Raw genomic sequence first — 21,662 nt, 5'->3', positions numbered from 1 at the left:
TAATTATACGGATACACATGTACATTGGTCCCTATTAGAACTATGCCAACATGACAAGCATTATTTAAAGAATGAGTTTTTTGGGCATAGAGAAGTGAGGGGTCACTATCATCAAAAATTATTAGGGAGATTATAGGTAAAAAGAAATCAGCCTATGATTTTAACTAACTAAAGGAGGAAAAGGGAGCACGTCATCACAGCTGATGCAGTTGGGAAAATTCAGTTACCATTCTATCACAAACTGGTTGACTACTTCTAGAGCTCACAGTCATGCTCTTCAGGCATTCTGTTACTCTCTCACTAAAAGTTTCCTTACATGGGACATAAAGCTACTTTTATGATAACAACAGAATATTACAATGCTGTTTAATCATTAGCAAGCAATAGAAAAACAACTTGGAAATTGGGGGAGCCACACAGTCTCATTACCCCTGAAGACAGGGGCCAAAATAAGTCATTAAGAAACAGTATTTGATCAACCCAAATGCTGATCAGTGATAGATTGGAGAAAGAAAACGTGGTACATATACACCGTGGATTACTATGCAGTCATAAAAAGGAATTAGATCACGTCCTTTGCAGGTATATGGATGAAGCTGGAAGCCATTATCCTCAGCAAACTAATGCAGGAAAAGAAAACCAAACACCACCAGTTCTCACTTACAAGTGGGAGCTGAATAATGAGAACACACAGACACAGGGAGGGAACTAACACACACTGGGGTCTGTCGGGGAGGGTGGGGTGGGAGGAGGGAGAACATCAGGAAAAATAGCTAATGCATGCCAGGCTATTAGGTGGCATGGTGATAGGTGCAGCAAACCACAATGGCACACATTTGCCCATGTAACAAACCTGCACATCCTGCACATGTAATCCAGAACTTAAAATTAAAAAAAGAAAAAGAAAAAGCAGACAATATTCAAAGAGCACTGTAGTATCTAACGTGATTTATAAAACAAGAAACGTGCAGCAATTTTCAATGAAAAATGCCATAGTGTTTGAAAACTAGGAATGTTTGGTGCTGATTTTTATCAAGGTGGTACACCAACTCATTAAATTGGAACAAATTCCAAATTCACAATTACTTGCATCACCTCAGTTTACTAATCCAATAAATGACAAAAAAAGACAAATAAATAAAACAGCATTGTAGAGCCCAGCAGCTTTTTTGTTTTGGCTCCCTATGGATAAAATCTCCACTTTGCCCATAGTTTTACCTAGAAATCCAGTTGTAGAATCAAATTGTGAATCCATTTCAGCTAATAATTTATTTTGGGTTTTAACTTCATGGCCTATTTCAATGGAAAAATATTTTATAACAGTTACTTTGCTTCTCAGACTTTCAGTGAGTCTCCTGTTTTTTTCTTCACAGGCACTATACCCACTATTAGCATAGCCATCGTTCCCAGAGTTGCCAGGAGGTACTCCTTCACCCAGGCCTGCATGCTTCATTCTGCTAGAGGAGAGAGGGAAAAGGTGGGCACAAGAGGGTTGGGTGAGTGGGAAAGAGTTAGGGGTGACCTGGATCACATCTTCAGTACCAGGGCCCCGTGGAACACTAACTTCTTCCCCTAAAGCGCCATGACATCAGTCCAAAAAGTATTTTTTCAATTGACCAGGCATAGGCTCCGCAATTCTGCAATTAGGGACTCACTCTTTAGCATTAATGCCTTGAGCCTGTTACAAGGCAACGCACTGAAACTTTGCACACAGCAAGGTCCTCATGTTGCTTTGGAAAGGGTTGTATAGGTTTTTCATAGTAGCGAAGCCTGAGAAGTCATTCTTCTGTGGGGCCTGGGTGGATTTTCTACCTGAGCACTGGAAGTAGGAGGTAGGAGGTAGGAGGAAAGGCATGGTGGGAACAGTGCAAGGAGGTGAGGGGGCTTGATGAGAAGTGCCCCTGGGGTAGTGACTGGTCCAAGACTGAGGTAGGAATAGGGAAGCACCAATCCTCTGTAGCATAAGGCATTAATCTGAGCCCAACAAATCAGTTCTTCTCTCCAATTACTGGATGTTCATGCCCCTACTCCCCACCCCTAACCTGGACCCATGACAATCTCCTACTCTTGGGGTAAGCAACTGATCTTGGTGTGTCTGGGACTTTCCCAGTTCAGCACTGAAAGTCCTTCAATCAGGGAATCCTCGCAGGCCTGGGTCAACCAGGATGGTTGGTCACCCTTTGCACCACCATCACCGTGGAAACATAGGGGAGAATTTCTTTTGTGTGTTTATCAAAGGGGGATGCTTTGCCGGGCACACTTTAGTTTGGGTACCAGCCCTGAGACCCTAAAAGTGGACAAGAACACATGACAGCCAGATGTTCAGTTGGAAATGATTGCTGACTTTCTTGATCTGGGTGGACAGCATCCACCAGCCTTCCCTGCCTTCCATTCACCGCCTCCCATTAGCTAAATACAGGTGCTGGGAAACGCAGGCATGTGGTGCATTCTGGGGCTGCCTGTATGTTAAATACAGGTGCTGGGAAACGCAGGCTTGTGGTGCATTTTGGGGCTGTCTGTATGTTCTTCAGCAGGAAGCCCAGGCTACTGCTGAGAATACCTGAAGTCAGCAGACCTGGGTGTTAGTCTCAGCTCATCCCTTAAATAATGTGTGACCTCAGCAGGGTTTTCTTTTCTTGCCTCAATTTCCTCATCTGTAAAATGTGATGCTTTGTGTTGGATATCACATCCGCCTCCAGTGTGAACAATCCATGTATGTTTTCCCCTCTAGGATAAGATAGAAGGGCTTCGAATGGGTGGAGCAGGTGCCTTCTGCACGGGCAAGGGAGCTGCACTTGGTAAAGCTCTTATAAAGGTCAAGGGTTGTAGACGCAGAACTGGGGGGCAAACTTCCCACCTGGCAGTGAAAGGCACAAGACTGTATTCACCAACGACAAAGAAAACACATTTACCCCCAGAAATACAGCATATTAAGCTCTTAACTGCCATCCTATTTTCAGTGAGGACAAGATTTTCCAAATAAAACTCTGTGATCGTGAAAAATAGAGATCAACTAGGGATGGGAGAGGGAGAAAGCATGAGATGGACCATGCAGTGGCGGAGAAAATGGCCTCCTCCTGGCCCCACCCCAGGCCCTCAGGGTGGGAAGTGCATCGAGGGAAGGCCAGAAAGGGGCAGAGCTCAGCAGTCCCAAAGGGGAAGAGCCCTGGAGCTCTGGCCAGCTGGGTAATCCCACAAACACTGTGTGAGTCCCTCCATTCTCTGTACGTGGGGTCAGGGATGGGAGCGGAGCTGTGGAGTCCTCACTGACCCAGGGTGCCAGTGCTTCTGGATGCCTTTGCCTTCTGTCTTTTGGTGCCTCCACCTCAGAATGCAGTTTTTACATACTCACTCTTCACCCACTCTCACAGGCTGAGGACAAGGCAGGTTGGCTCCAGGATCACTGCTGCTGCTGATCCCCCTGGTGGGCAAAACAGGCTGAGGGAAAATTGCCACAGGGAACAGCATCCTCGGCCAGCTCGTGTTTGAGTCCAAGCTGGGGGCCCAGTCAGTAACCAGGACGTGCCAGGTGGAGACAGGAACATGGAACAGGAGGAAAGTCCTGGTGGTCGACACGCTCTCCATCTTTGAGTCAGAGGTCCAGACTCAAGAGCTGTACAAGAACATTGGGAACTGCTACCTGCTCTCTGCCCTGGGGCCCCACATGCTGCTTCTGGTGATCCAGCTGAGGCGTTTCACTGCTTAGGACATGGTGGCCGTCAGGAGGGTGAAGGAGGTTTTTGGGGCAGGGGCCATGAGACATGTGGTCATCCTCTTCACCCACAAAGAGGACTTAGGGGCCAGGCCCTGGATGACTATGTAGCAAACATGGACAACCATAGCCTGAAGGACCTGGTGCAGGAGTGTGTGAGGAGATACTACAGCTTCAACAACCGGGCCACCATGGAGGAGCAGAGGCAGCAGCGGGCAGAGCTCGTGGCTGCGATCAAGAGGCTGGGGAGGGAGTGAGAGGGCTCCTTCCACAGCAACGACCTCGTCCTGGATGCCCAGCTGCTCCAGAGAGGCAGGCTGGGGCCTGCCAAGAAGACTATGGGCAGTACCTGGCCAGTGTGGAATAGCAGGTGGAGAAGCAGAGGTGAGAGCTGAGGGAGGATGAGAGTAATTGGCCATGCAAAGTGCTCTCCAGAGTTAAACAGCAGATGCTTTCTTAGGTTGTCATGTCTGCCTTTTTATCACATGTGGTTTGATTTTTCTTGCCATTTTAATGAACTTGTGTATCACTTGTGGACACTGAGCATTTTAGGTGATTTCTACAGCCTGCGTTTTTTCTTTCCCAGAGTTGCCATCTCTGTTTATGTGTCTACAGCCCTTTGCTTGCTTTTTACAGAATTTCACTCCCAATTTATCTTCCTTGCAACAGACATATCATCAATTTTCCATAGTGCTTTTAGATAAATAAAATATTGGCTGGGTGTGGTGGTTCATGCCTGCAATATAGCACTTTGGGAGGCCAAGGCGGGCAGATCACTTGAGGTCAGGAGTTCGATACCAACCTGGCCAACATGGTGAAACCCTGTCTCTACTAAAAATACAAAAATTAGCCGGAAAATCATTTGAGCCATGAGGTGGAGGTTGTAGTGAGCCGAGATTGAGACACTGCACTCCAGCCTGGACGACAGAGTGAGACTCTGTCTCAGAAAAAAAAAAAAAAAAAAGAAAGAAAAAGAAAAACGAGTTTTTGTTTTGTTTTGTTAACTTGTGAGTGTAAATCATAAACTGGCTGGGTATGGCCATGGAATATTTGGTGGCTTGCAGGAAGAAAGGTGCTTGGCTACAAGGGTCTGAGAATGTCTCACCCTGGGCCCTGCTTTCTGCATTCCTGATGTCCAGGGGAGAAATGTGCTATGAGACAAGCTGCTGGCAGAATTCCTTACTTTATTCATAGATATGCTCAGATTTATTCGCAGGCTGAAAAGATGATGCCCTGCCCCCACCTCAGAAAGCAAGGATGGCGAGGTCAATCTGCTGAACCAAGCAGGGGACCCTGGAGGTGTGGAGGAGGCTGGAGGACAAGGGGCTGGACTTGAGGGAAAGAGAGCAAGGGGTTGCAGTGGCCGGATGGGGCCTGCCTTGGGGAAAGCAAGGAGAGCAGCTGGGAAATGCAGGACCTGGGATGTTCTGGAGCAGGAGTTTTTAGGGCCAGAGAGCAGAAAACCTGTGCTCAGCAGACTATATGGTAGATGTCCCAGCTACTTATCTCAACTTTGCTGCATAGACAAAGGCCACTATGGATGAGACTGTAAGTGATGTGCAAGGCTTTGATCCCTGGAACTTCATGAGCACTGAACTCTGAATTTCATGCAGTTTTCATGTGTGAAGATAAAATGTTATTTTTCTTCTGATTTCTTCAACCATTTGGAAATGTAAACACCCTTCTTAGGTCATAGCTGTACAAAACAGGTGGCGGGCCAGGTTTAGGCTGAGGGCTATCATCTGTTTCACTGATTTCCCATTGTTGGCCGGGCTGCACTGCAATGCCACATCTCTAACCCCAAACTCAGTACCATGCAGGACAGTGACGTGTGATGTCCGTGGGAATTTGAGGAAAGGGTGGTGGTCCCCATCTCAATGGCAGTAAAGAGAAGAAGGCAGACATGGGGCTCAAGTATGGGCAGGTTGGGAATTCAGTGGAAACAGGTAATCAGATGAAGAGGAAGTCCCTGGGTCCCTCCACCACACCTTCTTTGTGTTCGGTAAGGGAGACCTGCAGCCGTCCTGGAGAGGCCATGGTTGGATGGGCAAGTGACTACTCTGGGGTGAGTCTGAGGTGCTCGGCTGTGATGCCCCTTAGCAGCATCCTCCAGCTCTGCTTCTGGCAATGAAGCTCCATGTCTGGTTCCATGGCATTGACTCCTGCATCCTCTAGCACAGAACTGATTCCAGACATGTGCAGGGAGTGTGTTGTGTGCCAGCTCCCTAAACCCTGGGAACCCTGAGTTCTCAGACCAAGGACCACCTCCTCAATGCAGTGTTCCCAAACTGCTCCAATGAGCTTGATTTAATTCAGTCCAGCTTCACAGACATTTATGACGTTAGTACTGAGGGTCAGGGTCAATGCCTGGCACCAGGAGTGTAAGATAAAAAATAGCAGGATTCTGCTCCCCAGGGGACTGTGGGGTGGAGGGATGAAAGCACATAAGAGTGAGGCTGTAGGAAAAGGTTTCTTTCGGAAGCAATGTCAGCAAGAAGGAGACCACGGCAGGCTCTGTAGAGGCTTCCTAGACGGAGAGATGCTAAGCTGACTGGGAACATCCTTGCCTCTTGGGGGAAGTCACTGGAGCTGAGGGGCATGTAATTAAGGAATGAGATGGGAGTCAGCACACAGGAGGAGGGGTGCATGGGGGGCTGGAGCTGGGGCTGGGTGGGGATGGGGGGTCTGGGCCTCATTCTCAGGATTCGAGGGTGCCTCCTGGAATCCTGGCCAGAGGCTTCTAAGCAGGTTGGTGTATCTTGGGAAGATCAGGTGGCAGCAAGAGGCAGCTGGGTTGTATGAGTATAAGCCTGGAGACAGGGATAACATTCAGAGGAAATCAGCACCTGCACTCCAGTAGTAGCAGTGGTGATGGACAGGACAGATTCGGGAGAGCTAAGGAGGTGCCCCGCGGTGTGGTCACTGATGACAACATCGGGAGGGAACTCACCTCTGTCCTGGGTGACTTTGAAATGTGGCTCCCTTCACTGCAGCAGCCCCGCAGAGGAGGAGTGGGCTGAGCTGAGGGAGGCAAAGACTGCACATAAGTGTGGTGACCTTGAAGCCTCCGGAAACTGGTCCAGTAGATGTTGTCTGGGCTCTCCCTCCCTCCAGGGAGGCACTCTTGATGGACACAGCCATGATCTTAAGAAAGCATTACAGAGCGGCGCTGCCAGAGTAGCCTCCTTCCAGTGGGGGGATGGCCCATTCCCGGGTCACCTGGTCCACACTCCCTCTACTAACAAGGAATCACTTTCATGGTGAGCAGGATTGCCTGGTACCCAGCCAACAGCCTGCCCCCCACCCCAACCCTGTGGACATCGACTTCCAAAGAAATAGAGCTGGAGAGCTGATCCAAGGACATTTTACAGTGGAGAAGGAGAAAGGGTTTGGTTAACCTTTCTCATGTGTGAACGTTTGCCAAAGTGATTCCTTGCAGAGCACTGAAATGTGAGCTATGTTTCTCTTGGGCCCCTGGCCAAACTGAGAAGAAAGCACAGAGAAAGCCCTGCATAGAGGGCACCCCATTTCCTTGACCCTTTCCCACTCCCATTCGTCAATGCAATCCAACGGAAGGTGTTTTGCTTTACTCAGAGTTCAGGGAATGTCCACTCTGTGGCAAGCACTTCAGTAGGAGCAGGAGGTTCTTCCTAATTTTAGGAACAAGAAAAGCCGACCCTGTTCCTTTATTCTGGATGTTCCTTTATTCTGGATGCTCAAAGGAAGCATGTAGACTGGGAAGTTCCAACAGATTGAAAGGATAAAAAGGAATGTGGAGAAATTTTCATTACTTTGAATGTTTTAAAATGCAGGTAAAAGAGACCTGGAGCTCAAATAGTTTAAATAAGTAGGAAATTTATTGGCTAACACAACTGGAAATGCAGAGATGGGGCAGGCTGCAGGGCTGGTGGCTCAGGGCTCAGGTGGCCCCACTCTCTGTGCTGCTCTGAGGTACTGCCTTCAACCTCAGGTTGGCAGCACAAAGCTGCTGACAGTCCCAGCGTCACACCCAGACCCCACAATGCCAGGGACAAAGATAGGTTCTATCTAAGGAGAGATCTTCCATCCCCACCTCTGCAGACTTTTACTCACTTATCATGGACCTGCATGGGATCTCAGGCCCGTTCCTGAAGCAGTCATTGGCAGAGAGAGTGGGATAATGTTTACAGCAGCCAGGCAGCCTTGGAGTGGAGGCACACAGCTCCAAGTCTATAAGGTAGAAGGGGAAATGGGAGCTGCACAGACAGCACGCAGCTGCTCCACAGACCATGAGGATCCGAGTCTGAATTGGTGATTATTAGAACAATGACTCCATGGGGTGATATGTTAGAAGTGCTCCAGGGTCCAGAGATTTAAATATAATGAAAGATGAACAGAAAAATAATTAAAAAAAGTATGCTGCACCAAAAAAGAAAAACAAAAATCTCATAATGCAAAAGCATCAAGTGTTTGACTCTGAGGAGCGCCTTGTATGCCCAGTTACTCTCATTCTCCCTCAGCTCTTGCCTCTGCTTCTCCACATGCCATTTCACCTTGGCCAGGTACTGCCTGTAGTCTTCCTGGCAGGTCCCAGCTCCAGCTCTTTGGAGCAGCTGGGCATCCAGGAAGAGGTTGTTGCTGTGGAAAGAGCCCTCTCGCTCCCTTCCCAGCCTCTCAATCACAGCCAGGAGCTCTGCCTGCTGCTGCCTCTGCTCTTCCCCAGAGCCTCGGTTGTTGAAGGCACAGTACCTCCTCTCGCACTCCTGCACCAGGTCCTTCAGGCTGCGGTTGTCTGTGTTTGCTACATAGTCATCCAGGGCCTGGCCCCCTAAGTCCTCTTTGTGGGTGAAGAGGATGACCACATGTCTCATGGCCCCTGCCCCAAAGACCTCCTTCACCTTCCTGATGGCCATTGTGTCCTGAGCAGTGAAACGCCCCAGCTGGATCACCAGAAGCAGCACGTGGGGCCCGGGGGCAGAGAGCAGGTAGCAGTCCCCAATGTTCTTGTACAACTCTTGGGTATCAGCCTTTGACTCAAAAATGGAGGGCGTGTCAACCACTAAGACTTTCCTCCCATTCCATGTTCCTGTTTTTGCCTGGCACGTCCTGGTCACTGACTGGGCTCCCAGCTTGGACTCAAACATGCGCTGGCCAAGGATGCTGTTCCCTGTGGCACTTTTCCCGCAGCCTGTTTTGCCCACTAGGATAATCCTCAATGCCGGTGGTGTTACAAACAAGTTATCTTCTGATCTACCTGTAGAAAAAGAAGTTTTGTGTCTTACCAAGTTAATGATCCTTAAGAATGTTAGGTCATTGTTCATGGATATCTCATAAAAGCTATGAACCTCCTCCCCAGAATGACAGAAATGTTGATGTGCGTATAAAAGTGTGCATACAACTGTAGGTGAATCTTGCATGTAAAAAGCCTCACTGGAAGCCCATGCTTGGATCCACAGCCAGGAGTCAGAACTGTTGCATTAAGGGGATGCATTAAGCACTTCATCTGGATTGTGGCAAATAGAGCTTTCCTGAAAGAAAATGGTCCTGGTGTTTTCCCCTGCATGGTGTTTAGGCCAGATCCATGGAGAATTATTAGAAGGAGGGAGGGGATGAGTAGTTACAAGTGAGAAAATACAATTACTTCTCTTTCACCCACATATTTCCAGCCACACTTGTATAGACACACTCCACACATTCATCCAAGCCTTGAGGGTCAAGCAGGTCTCCACTGGCAGATCTATAGTGACCCCTGCCGGGAGTCAGCTGCCCGTCCCTGGGTCTGTGCTCTCTGGATAGGGAGTGAAATGTTTGAAATTGAGATGACGTAGGTTGTAGTTAATGTTAGGGCAACGTCTGGGAGATGACCCTAAGGTGGATGGCTCAAAAAGGTAGAACATAAGCTCAATAGAAGCATGTGTGTTGAAAAGCTAATCTATGTGGCTGATGGAAGCACATGAAATTATAGCAGAAGTGGTGTTGGAGAGGGTGACACTGTGGCAGGAGCTAAAATCTTCAAGGCACAAAGAGGGGAGAACCTGCGGATTTCTGGAGCCCAAATGAATTCAAAGTGCACTTTAAGCTCTTAAAAATCTATTATTTTATTCCTCCCACTCTGGGTTGGTTCTTCCTTTTCTTAAGTTATTCTGTGGTGTTTTGTAGCAAGCACAATGACTAAATCCCTATGGGGACCTTTTTTGTTGTTTTGTTTTGAGCTGTCAGCAGACAAAGAAAGAGAAAACATTCACCATTTGCTTCCAGACCCTTCAACTTATGACTTGGTTTCCTTTCCACATTTCCCACACACCTGGTGCAGGGAGAGCATCACACTATGGGGTGTGTGTGTGTGTGTGTGTGTGTGTGTGTGGTTGTTCGATTAGGCACAAGAGGTATGGCGAGGTAAAAAATGATGGTTGCCTTTATCTTCTTCATTTAAAATGAATGGGTTTCTGCCACTGTGTTTTAGGTGGGGGTAAGTGGGGAGAGAATTGTGATTCTCCCAAGCATCTGGGGCTCTTGAGAACTTCAAGACTTTCTTACCTTCAGCCATAGCTCCATATTTGCCCTTCTGGAATCCTTCCATTCTCTCCTGGAATAAAAACAGGAAAAGGATAAAAAGCAAATGTCCATATAGGAGCTGGTAGAGCCTGACAGCACCTCAATTCAGACATCTAAGAATAATTATCCTCAGATGAGCCATTTCCATCACTAATTTTCTAACTCATATTTTATTTGAAACATCTGTAAATAACTTTAAGCAAACCAGGTGATGTTAGGTTATGCTAAAATAGTGCACTATTGCTTCCCTCCCCTCAACTTAACAGAAAATCAGGAAATATTTGGAAGCAAATCAGCTGATTATCTCCCCCAACCAGAAAGGCATGAAATGAAGAAAGCATTCTTCTATGGAACAAAGAGTGGGTGTTAAAAAAAATTGAAATTACACTAGGCAAACTTACCAGAATAAAGAAAAAAAATTGCCTTGCTGTAAATAAGATTGGTTTATTTGAAGTAGTGGAAACTTCCAGTCCTAGAAAGTCTTTGTGTCAAATGGGCATTCCAGTGGTGGAGAGGAAATTACAAGGTACTTTCCAATGGGAGGGTGGAAGTGGGGATCAGGGACACAAAGAACTGACGTGAGAGGAAATGGTGCAGGGGGACTGGTATGACTGCCTTCCCATCCTGACGGTTGGTGGAGAGGAGGTAGTGAGGTGATTGAAGAGAAAGAATCAACTTCAGGCCAAATTCAAGAACAACTCATTCCTGCTCTGGGTTTCCAGCACTGCGTAACAGCATTGGGGATGTATATCTTCCACCTGACTGGATATTGCCAAATACAACTCCCAGGGAGTCGTGCTAACTCCTATTTGCACCACCCATTTATAAGAAGTCCCCAAGTCTTGACAGGCACTTGGTAATATTACACTTTTAATTTCCTGTCATCCTTATGGGCATAAACAAGGATGTCATAATTGATTTAAATTTATATTTTACTGATTATCATTAAATTAAAAACAGTTTTCATGGTTTGCTGTTTTGGTTATTTATAAACTTTCATTTTTAATAACTTCTGTGATTTCTATCTTTTCCACATTTTTCTATTTATTCAGTAGATCTTCTTGGCCTTCTTTAGGTCAATCAATCTATTTTTGTATTATCAGAATGTATTAAGACAGCTTCCTGCCTCCCTCCCTTTCCCTTCTTTCTCTTCTTCCTCCTTTCCTCTTCCTCCTCCCCTCCCTCCTTTCTTTCTTTTTCTTAAGCCCAGAGAAGAGTATTCTCTCTCCCACACCCTGTTCTTGTCTCTGGTAAATTATGCTTCTGGCTTTTGCTAAAGCAGCACCAGTTCCCTGACATCCTCTCTACTTTAGATGACATTTCCTGAGGTTTGGAATCAACAAAATGATGTGGTAAGGGTCAAGAGGACAGTGGTAATGATGTTGATTATGAACATCGTAATTGTAATAAACCTCTATGCAGACGTTTATAATTTTCAAATTTATTTCATCCTTCTTATTTTAACTGCTCTCTCAAATTCCCTGTGATGTGATCAAGACTGGTCTTAAAATTTCTATTAAAATGCAAGGAAACTGAGCATTAAATGACCTGCCAAAGGTCACATATTTACAATGGAGCTAGCATCAGGAAATGGCTCCTTTTGCCTGTGTATTGTCCTTGATTCCATAGGCAGAAAAAGAGACTATTCCAAAAAAGTCAACAAACCTCTTGGAACATGTGTACAATGCTGCCACTCACTGGTCAGGAGACAAACTAATTGGACAGCTAGAAGCCTACCCTAAAACCAACACACAGAATTTTATTGCAAAATCTTGAGTGTATTTCTTATAAAAGGTTATTCAAAAATAAAATTGTTGGTGGCAGGAATTTCTCTGAATCGGGGTCTTTCCTTTTAAAACAGCCAATTGCCTGTCACAAAAGCCAGTCAAACTCTGTTATGTCAGGCAATGAGCAGCAACAATAGCTCTCCCAATCCACTCTCTCTGAGTGGACCAGGCTGCATTGAGGAATATATATTTTTGTCAGATATTAACAAATAACAAAGTGTTCACAGGTGAGTCAGAAAGGATACTGATGGCAATGCTAAAATGAGTCATGGAGAAGATTATAAAATAACCGAATAAAGCATGGTGGACACATCGTAGGCTTGAAGGAAAGTGATACGTGTTGGTCTACAGGGCAGACAAAAGTGGGGGAATTGAGAATGAAGGCAGATGTCTTCTCCAAAGGAAAAATTTTACCAATAGTCCCACAAATGAGACCAAAGGTCACGAGAGATTGGAAGGCAGTGTGCAAGCAAGAAAGTAGCAGCCTCTGGCAAGCCGGTAGGAGGGTCTGGCTCAGGGAAAAGGGTGAAGCAAATGAACAAAATGCATGTTCTGATTTGAAAATTGCATGAACCTGATTTTACTAAGAGAAGAGCTTATTTTAGCAAATCACAAGAAAGCAGCCTCGTCCATACTATTTTAGAAAAGATCAAACCACTTCTTGTCTTTTTTGTTCGTAAGTATTTCCTTCACCCGTCTGCCCCAGCCCATATATTTCCAGGTATTGGAATGATGTGTTTTGCGGTTTGGTCACTGTGGTTCCACGGCACGTCTCTCACATAAAGTTTGGCTGACAAAGGGATTGTTCACAGGTGCCCCAAACATGAGCCTGTTTCCCTACAGTGCATCCTGCAGGGTGTCACAGGAGAAATGTGGGAAATCTAGGGGAGCATGGGGTAGTTTTCCGAAGTTGAAAGTCACAAGAAAAGGTCCACTCAGGGGTCTTGTTTGGAACATGAGGTTCCTGGGGTGGGAAAATATCCTACACTTGCCCTGGGGAGCCCTAAGAATCCATCCTCAGCTCCCAGGCTTGTCTGAGACATAGTGCGTGTCTGGCTGGTCTGGGACAGGAGAAATTAGGAGGGTAAATTTGAGAAGAATGCCCCAGCATGCTAGGGGAGATGGGGAAAGCCTGTTACCCTCTGGGAGCTTCAGTTTCCCCATCTGTCCCACTGGGAGAGGATCAGTTCAGCCTTACTCCCTGAGAGTTTCATGGAGATCGACTTGGCTAAGTAATGGGCAATGGGGCAGCAAAGCCCGCTGCCCGGGACTGGGCTGTGAGTGGAGGCGCAGATTCTTTAGGCTGTGCTCCACCAGCTGCGCACCTGCTGATGCCCGCAACACTCACCACCATTGCCCCGTTTTACCGACCAGGGAACCCAGAAGTGAGGGGATCTGTGCAAGGTCACGTCAGAAATGAACAGCTGTGACCAAACTGTGATCCTTCTGATTCCCCAAGTCTCTGTGAGCATAAACCCAGTTCTCCTTACCAGAAACGGCTGTTGTGCCCTGTCCTCCAGGGTGGCGGTCATGTAGGCTCTGGCCGGCTGGTCCTCTCTCACGAAGGTGAAGTGACAGCAGAGAGAGCCCTGCTCTGTGGTCTGTGTGTGGGGAGGCTATTCGCAGGGCTGAGGGAGGCTGAGCAGATGCAGTTAAGGAGGAGCCACGTGCAGGGGCTGAAAGCTCCATGACTCAGCTGCAAAAAAAGAAAAGTAGAGATTATGGAGTGTGCCCCCCACACCCATGTGGACTAGGACACCCTGGTATTGGCTGGAAACTGATTGGGAACAAGCTCCTGAAAACCAGCCGAATGTGCTGCCTCCTTAACGGGCCACTTCCTGTCATGAGCCTGCCCTGGGACAGTGTGCCCCGTGCTATTTCCTTTTTATTTTTGACTGTTTCAAGCAAGCAGTATTTGGAAGAAGGAGATATGAAGGGAATTATAGACTCTCCCACTTCCAAGTTCAGAAAAGGCCCCTGGTGACTGGAAAGTTCTGGGCAGCAGCTGCTGCCCTCAGCACCCATCACTGGGGCACCTGCTCCTCCCAGCACTCTTGGGCCCCTTCTCACAGGCTCTGCTTCTGGAAAGCTTCTGCTAACCAGGATCAGAAAGGCACTCTGGTCCACAGAGGACCAGAACAAGCCCTCGCAGGGTTTGACTCTTGGCTTGTGACTTACCCTGGCAAGCTGTCTGCCACGTGATGGAGCCCTCCCTGTGGGGACATTGTGGAGTCCACGTGTCAGTTTATCTGGTAAGGGTTGAAAGCAGGGTGATAGAACTTCTATTTTTGAACTGATTGGGAAAGCAGTGGACATAAAGCTGATTGCCATTTAAGATTAGAGCAGTGGACATAAAGCAATTATGAGATGGAGAACACAATGGGATGTAGGCAGAGGGCCATCAGGGCCAAGAGAATCCCCACATCCCTCGTTGTTGACATTTGAAGTGGAGCTTACAGTCATATCATAACAATTGTCTAAGACTTGATGGGTAAAACAATTTTAAACAATCCCCTGCCAGCCTAGAAAACCTCTCCACAGAGGCAGAAGAGAAAGAAAACAATTTTATTGAACGTGCATTGAACCAGAATGTGATCTGGATCCCAGACAATCCAGGAAGAGATTGCAAAGACGGAGAGGGATGTCACCTGGTCATATAGCCAGGCAGGTGCCACCCATTACACATGTGTTCTCAAGCTAAACCGTAACTAGTACTCAAGTAAGAGGACTTGACAGTACCCTTTGTCATACATAGTTCATCCTAAACTCACTCAGTAATCATCTGTGTTAGCTAATTGTCTTTTTCCAGAGGAAAAGGAAACTTCTCATATCCTCTATGGCAAGAGGAAGATTTGCAACTCAGAAAGGTGCTGGCAGATGTCAGGCTCCTACCGAAGTTAAGTTAGGCTCCTAAATTAGGCCCCTGCTTTCCCACGGAGACTGGGAGGTGGGGACGCTACCTTCCCTGATGTTTGCGTTTCAAAGGGATGGCTTCCAGGTGCTCTAAAGACAGTCCTGGGCTGTCAAACAGCTTTTAAAAAGATTGCATTACAAAGGGTGGAGAAAGAATTCACACTTACAAGCTTTCTAAATAAAATACTCTAAGAAGGGAGGGGTAATTCTTTTCCACTTTGTTTTTTCCCCAGAAAAGAGAATTAACATTTTTTCCTTATATTTGACTTTTATTGGTCCTTACACTTTTAAATTCTTCAAGGACTTTCAAGCTAGTCAGCACTCATAATTTGTGTGAATTGAGCAGAGCAGGGCAGGAAGTGGGCTGTAATCTGACCAGGATTTCACCCTTATTAGATAGGGACCAGGTACTCCCCCAGCAACTGCCTGGAATCCCTAAAAAATTTGATGGACAGAGTTCACATCAAAATCTTATAGACACTGAGGGGCACCGATGCTAACCATTCTTATCAATGTAGCAAATTCACTTCATTCTAGTGACATCTTCAAACTCCCTCTCTTCTTTCCTTGTGGTTTGAACTATTCGCAAACATTATATTTATCCACTTAACTGGGTGCTCTGGCACCCCAGCTAAGGACTGATTTTCTGCTTTGAGTTCTGGTCTCTAAGTCTTATCTTTTTTTTCTCTAGTAGTTCCCAGGCTCCTCTTATGGCTCAAAGAGACCTCAGAGAGTCAGTGATGAAATGTGTTAACTGGTCTCTATCAGTTTTCTGGATGAGATTGTGGGCTTTATAGAGGCCAGGGACTGTCTTCAGGTCAGGATCTTGCTAGAACTTAGCCCTAAAAACTGCTCAAAAATACTTACCGAATAAATGAGTAAAACATATGACTTAAATGCTCTAACTCTTCCCTCATGTCCCCCTTTGTAGTTACATTTAGTGCTAGCAGAATAATCTTAGGTAGCTACTTTCAGAAAGCAGGACTGTAGAAATTCATATATATCCAGATATGAAAGTATTTCCAAAACTAGACTCTTTGTGCCTTTTCCCACACCCTCTCTATTCCTCTGTTCAGATTTGCAAAACAAACAAACAAACAAACAAACAAACCCCCAGGAAACCTGGGATACCTAGGAAGTGTCCATTTTCCTTATCCTTCTGTTCGACACCAAATTCAATACCTTTTCAGCCTGGACAGAGACAGTTATCTACCAAACCTGACATAGTACAAAACGTGATGAATCATTGCTGAAAGCAGGTCTCTATCCATCCCCAGCCACCTCTGCTATCCCTGTTTTCGCTCTGCGATGCTCCCTGGTGCACAGAACTGGGCACGCTGAGTTGCAACTCATGCGCTCTAGTTATGTGATGAAGTTTCTGGAGTTCTGAGTGCAGTAGCCATCTCAGGGTAGATACCTGTAGGTTGCCCTGAGAATCAGCTTTATTAAGCTGAGGAGATGCCAAAGCTCCATCTCAGAGACATTTTGGGCAGCCACCTTCCCTATCAACTTGGAGTGATTCAAGGACCTCAGGGTTCACGCCTTGGACCTTCTGTTTCAAATGGAAGATAGACAATTATTGCCTTCTGATGAAGAAGGAAGGAAGAATAAGGGAAAGAGGAGGTGTGACATTTACCACTTTCTCTGGGCTGAGGTCCTAGGTGACCAACCGGCCAACTTGCCCTGAATTTGACTGGATTTAGTACTACAAGGCCCACGTCCTGGGAAACCCCTTAGTCCCAGTCAAATTGAGCCTGTTGGTCACCACATGGTCTCCTAACACTTAGTCATGCTTGCTCTCTTTCACCATCTTGCCTCTGTCTCTTCATCCATCATCTCACCCTATTCCACGAAGGTCTCCCATGAACATGACTAGTGGGAAATGTGGAAATGAAACCCCAAGCCAGAGTTGGGAGGGGCTGAAGCCAAATGCTGAAGTGTGATTTCTCTTCCTTGTCTGTAGTCACTCTAAAAAAAGTTCTTTCTTGGAGCTTTTTTAGAACATTGTGTTCTTATGAAAATCAAAGAGCAGGTAAAAGTTGCTGGAAAAAAGTATTAAAATGCAGGCCTTTCTGTATTATCAACATTATCATTTCCTTTGTTTCTGGACAAGGTCACGGCTACTCTTTTCAGAGCTGAGAGGGGCCAGGTCAGGGGCACCTAATTGGAGGTGAGAAAAGGAGCCTCCTGGATCAGGGTGTTCTACAGAGACCACACCTGCTGAAGAGGCTTCATGCGGGTGGGGGGCGGGGGGCAGAAATCATCTAGGGGTGAGTCCAGGAGGTAGAGCTGAGAATTCAGAAACATCCAGGTCGATAAAAGGGGCAGCTATTTGAGCCCACAGTTGACACACAACATGGAGGAAGGATTAATGATGCCGTGAAGTACACTCTAAGTATCTAAATATTGCATCTTTAAAGCAAATTTACCCTATTCTCCTGAGCCTTTGCACACTAGACCCAATGGGTGGTAAGTCCAGACAGCACCCATGGGAAGCAGACAAAAAGCTACCCTCTTAAGGAATCTGAAATCTTATTACAGAGACAAGACTTACGCAAATGAAAGACAATGAGTAAGGGTCCTAAATGAATGTTTTGGACAAGTGTATTTCATACACCCCATTATAGAGCATTAAAAAATGAAATAGAGCAGAAGAGAAACTATCAAAATTAATCACACAAAATGTAAGTGTATGTAAGTTCTGGGAAGCAGTAAAAAATTGAGGGTCATGGTAAAAAATACATGAAAGCACAGTTTTAGACAATGTATTAAGCAGGATTTGGGGAAGAAAGGAGGTCGAAACGGACCAACTCGAAGAAGAAAGCCCTGAAGTGTGGAGTAGAACTTGGACATGTGATCAAGGTTGACAGGAGGTGAGGAAGGGGCCCTTTGAAGTGGTTATTTTAAAGGAAGCAGAGAGTATGTAGGTGTCAGGGCAGGACAGCACCTAGAGCAGGTGTAAGAGCTTTTTATCATGACCTCTGGAGTTGTCTGGGTAGCTGATGTCTGGTTGTCTAATTCTGTAGCATTGCATTTAGAGTAGACCCTTCACCCATTTAGTTAGCCCAAAAGGCCAAGAGGGAACAGCAGGGACTGAGTGCATGCCCTGATGCTCTCCTCCAGTTGTTTATCGGATGGGTTAGATGAGGTCCAGATGGGATGACAAGGTCCCTGGAGATTTCCTGGCCGGCATCTTGGAGGACTGCTCCTGTTGCATCTGGAGTGGGGTGGACCTTCCTGAAAGCCTAATGAGACCCTCCCCTACCCTGACATTGTCACCTGCAACTGAATGTCTCCGGTGAGCGTCTTGGGATCCATAAGCTGATACCTTACTATCACAAATGTTTCTGAGCTTGCTGAGGTATACCCTCACCAGGCTGATTTCCTTTTGAGTCATTACATCGGAAATTCTCGGCCCTTGAGCTGTCAATCAATTATAGGTTTGTTGAGATATTTTCCCCCTCACCCCTCAGAGGGGAGACAAAGAGCCCCTCAAAACCCCAAGGTGGCTCAAGGTCTGAGATCAGTTGCCTCTGAGGTTGAGGGCAGCCTCTTCTGTTTACACACTATGCTGTAACAAATGTTACCACGTGGACATCAACATGAAAAAGTTGGGAAGCTCTACTTTTGATGAAAAAAGTATAATATACCAAGTTGTGCTGTCTGGGTCTTGTTTTCCTTCTGTCTGAAATTACTATTGACATTTGACATCATGAGGTATCAGAGTTACCAACAGGCACATATGTAGGACTGACTCAGGCTTCTTGGGGTGCACATTGTCTTTTAACATATCCCACCCCAAGATCTCTGGTTCCTCCCCTCCTGAAGCTATCAGACCTTACACACAGTCAGGAGATTCTGTCAGATTCTGCCCCAGGCAGTATTCTCAAGCTGCTCCATGGTCTCTATCAAGGCCAGGTTCTCCTAGACCCAGGACATGAGGTTCGTGGCCTGGGGACGCTTCTGTGTCCTGGGAACCTGAGCAAGGACCACAGTGACTGCATATTTGCTTTTTCAGAGAAGGAAAATCACAGCAAGAGCAATGATAAAAAGTGGAGGCAAAGCTAATTCCTCTGCTGAACATGTGAAGGGAGTTGATTTGCACAAGAAGTGTTAGAATCAGTTCAGTGACAACATAAGAAGTCATATCTCCTATGGCTTTTCTATGAAAACTATATCCTGTGCTGCCATAAGCTTCTTGGAGACCTGCATGCACACATTTGCCACTTGAGTTTAACCCAGTGAATACCTGAGTTGTGTGGAAAGGAAAGGAAAAAGGCATAGCCACAGAAGGTGAGAGCTAGAAGAATCTTGGGATCATCTAAACTAGTCCTTTTCTCCCCCTTATTACAGATAAGGAGACTGCAGTCCAGAGAAATGGTTTTCAGAAGATCATATTAGTTAATTTTAGTATATAGTGTGAGATGTAAATCAAGTTTTTTTTTTGCAAATGTATGCCCAATTTTTTATTCCATCAACTTATCTTGCAGGGAGTATCCTTTTTTATTAAATTACTTTGGTGCTCTTTCAAAAATTAATTGATCATATACATATAAGTCTATTTCTGAACTGTATTCTGTTACATTGATCTTTATGTCTGATCTTCACCAATACCTCACTGTTATAATAATGGCAGCTATATATAAATCTTGTGATCAGGAAGTGGAAATTCTCTTTTTTCTTTTTCAAAATGGTTTTGGTTTTTAAATATAAATTCTAGAATCAGCTTGAAAAATATATAAGAAAATCCTTCCAGATTTTGATTGTGATTGCATGACTGTACAGATTCATTTGGAAGTAATGATATCTGAATAATATTGAATCTTCTGATTCATGGACATGGTATAATATTGTTCTAGTTATTTAGGTCTTGTTTGATTTTTCTCATCAATGTTTTGCAGTGTTTGTAAAAAGCTTAGATTAATCCCAATATTTTATAATTTTAGTGGTATTATAAATGGCATTGATGATTTAATTTCAGTTTCCTGTCATTCATTACAAGTATGCAAGAATATAATTGATTTTTGTATGTTGACCTTGTATTTTCTGACCTTGTTAATTTATTAGTTCTAGAATTTTTTTTTTGATTCTTTGAGATTTCCTTCATAGAAAATTATGTCATCTGCAATTAAAACAGTTTTTATTATGTTCTTTCCAATCAGTGTGCTTTTAATTTCTTTTCTTTGCCTCCTTTCACTGGCAGGATCTCTATCAAAACATTAAATTGGAGTGGCAATGAGGGACATTCTGGCCTTTTCCTGAACTTAAGGGAATGTATCCAGTCTTGCACCTTCCGTATTCTTATGCATTTTCTGTCTGCATGTTTTATTGATTACTGAGAAATAAGGTTTAAAGTATCCAAGTATAATTTTGGATTTGTCTATGTATCTTTTTGGTTTCTTTAGTTTTGCTTCATGTATTTTGAAGCTTTGTTTTTAGGTACAAATATTGTAAGGATTGTTATATTTTTCTGATACATTAACACATTTATCATTATGTAATGTCCATCTTTATCCTTGACAATATTCCTTGCTCTGTAGACTACAGATCTATGTTATATTAATGTAGGTACTCCAGCTTTCTTTTGATGAGTGTTGTTTATTTCCTCATTCTTTTACTTTTAAGCCATCTCTATGATTGTGATAGGTGGAATTCTAAGGTGGGCTCCAAGATTTCCATAAACTAGTATACATGCCCTGGATAATCTCTTCCCCTTTAGTGTGGGAAGACCTGTGAATAGAATAAATGCCATTTCTATGATTGGTTTACATGGTAGAAGTGAAGGGATTTTGCAAATTTAATTAAGTTCTCTAATCAGCTAGTTTTGCATTAGTTAAAGGGGAGATTATTCTGGGTAGGTCTCACCTAATTAAAAGAAATCTTAAAAGTAAGAGATACTTCCAGATTTTAAGAAAGCAAACATTCATGCTTTAAACTGCCTATGAATATATGGAGAGGGGCAGCCTCTAGGATCTACCCACAACCACAGTCTTTCAACCACAAACAACTGAATTCTGCCAATAACCCGAATGAAGTTGGAAAAGGACCCTGAGCTCCAAATGGCAGGATGGGTGATACTTTGATTTCAGCTTCACAAAACCCTGAGTAGAGGATCCACCTAAGCCATGTCTTGACTCCTGTGCTAGGCTGTTTTTACATTGCTATAGAGAAATATATGAGACTGAGTAACTTATAAATAAAAGACATTTATTTTGGCTCACAGTTTGCAGGCTGTGCAGGAAGCACAGTGCTGGCATCTGCTTCTCCTGAGGGCCTCAGGAGGCTTCCAATCATGGTGGAAGACAAAGGAGATCCTGCATGTCACACGATGAGAGTAACAGCAAGGTGTGGGGGAGGTGCTACACACTTCCAAATAACTACATCTCACTTACTTCTGTGAGGACAACACCAACCCTTCTATGAAGTATCCACTCCCATGACCCAAACACCTCCCACCAGGTCCTGCCTCTAACATTAGAGATTACATTTCAACAAGAGAAATGAGGGGCCAAACATTCCAAAAATATCAACTCTTGATCCACAGTAATAATTGTGTGTTGTTGTAATTTTTTCACATTTGTGGTAATTTGTTATGCAGCAATAGAAACCAATTCAGTCATTATATTTAAAGTGCATTTTTTTTGTAGATAGCATATGGTTGAATCTTGTGGTTTTCTTGTGGTTTTAACCGATCTAAATGGATTCAATCTACCTAT

The 21,662-nt window shown here is 45.0% G+C and overlaps 1 protein-coding gene and 2 pseudogenes across 2 annotated transcripts; 1 reads left to right on the top strand and 2 right to left on the bottom strand.

The window, feature by feature from the left end:
- Positions 1 to 1,085: 1,085 nt before the first annotated feature.
- LOC102139098 (BET1 homolog pseudogene) lies at positions 1,086 to 1,601 on the bottom strand (annotated as a pseudogene).
- Positions 1,602 to 2,050: 449 nt separating this feature from the next.
- On the top strand, positions 2,051 to 4,172 carry LOC123572490 (GTPase IMAP family member 5-like; annotated as a pseudogene).
- Positions 4,173 to 7,549: 3,377 nt separating this feature from the next.
- Positions 7,550 to 13,837, bottom strand: GIMAP5 (GTPase, IMAP family member 5). 2 transcript variants are annotated; one of them, XM_065542785.2, is made up of 4 exons: positions 13,662 to 13,837; positions 13,524 to 13,564; positions 10,229 to 10,277; positions 7,550 to 8,945 (listed from the first exon to the last, which is right to left on the bottom strand). In XM_065542785.2, exons 1-4 carry the CDS (start codon positions 13,720 to 13,722, stop codon positions 8,065 to 8,067), a joined length of 1,032 nt encoding a protein of 343 aa, XP_065398857.1. In that variant the 5' UTR covers positions 13,723 to 13,837; the 3' UTR covers positions 7,550 to 8,064. The 2 variants fall into 2 exon arrangements, with proteins under 2 accessions (XP_065398857.1, XP_015303768.3); XM_015448282.4 differs by having other exon boundaries at positions 13,524 to 13,837.
- Between the last annotated feature and the right edge of the window lie 7,825 nt (positions 13,838 to 21,662).

The sequence above is a fragment of the Macaca fascicularis genome, chromosome 3, assembly GCF_037993035.2.
Source record: "Macaca fascicularis isolate 582-1 chromosome 3, T2T-MFA8v1.1".
NCBI classification, from domain to species: Eukaryota; Metazoa; Chordata; class Mammalia; order Primates; family Cercopithecidae; genus Macaca; species Macaca fascicularis.
The sequence above is the reverse complement of the archived record's forward strand: the minus strand, read 5'-3'. Positions and strand labels throughout refer to the sequence as shown.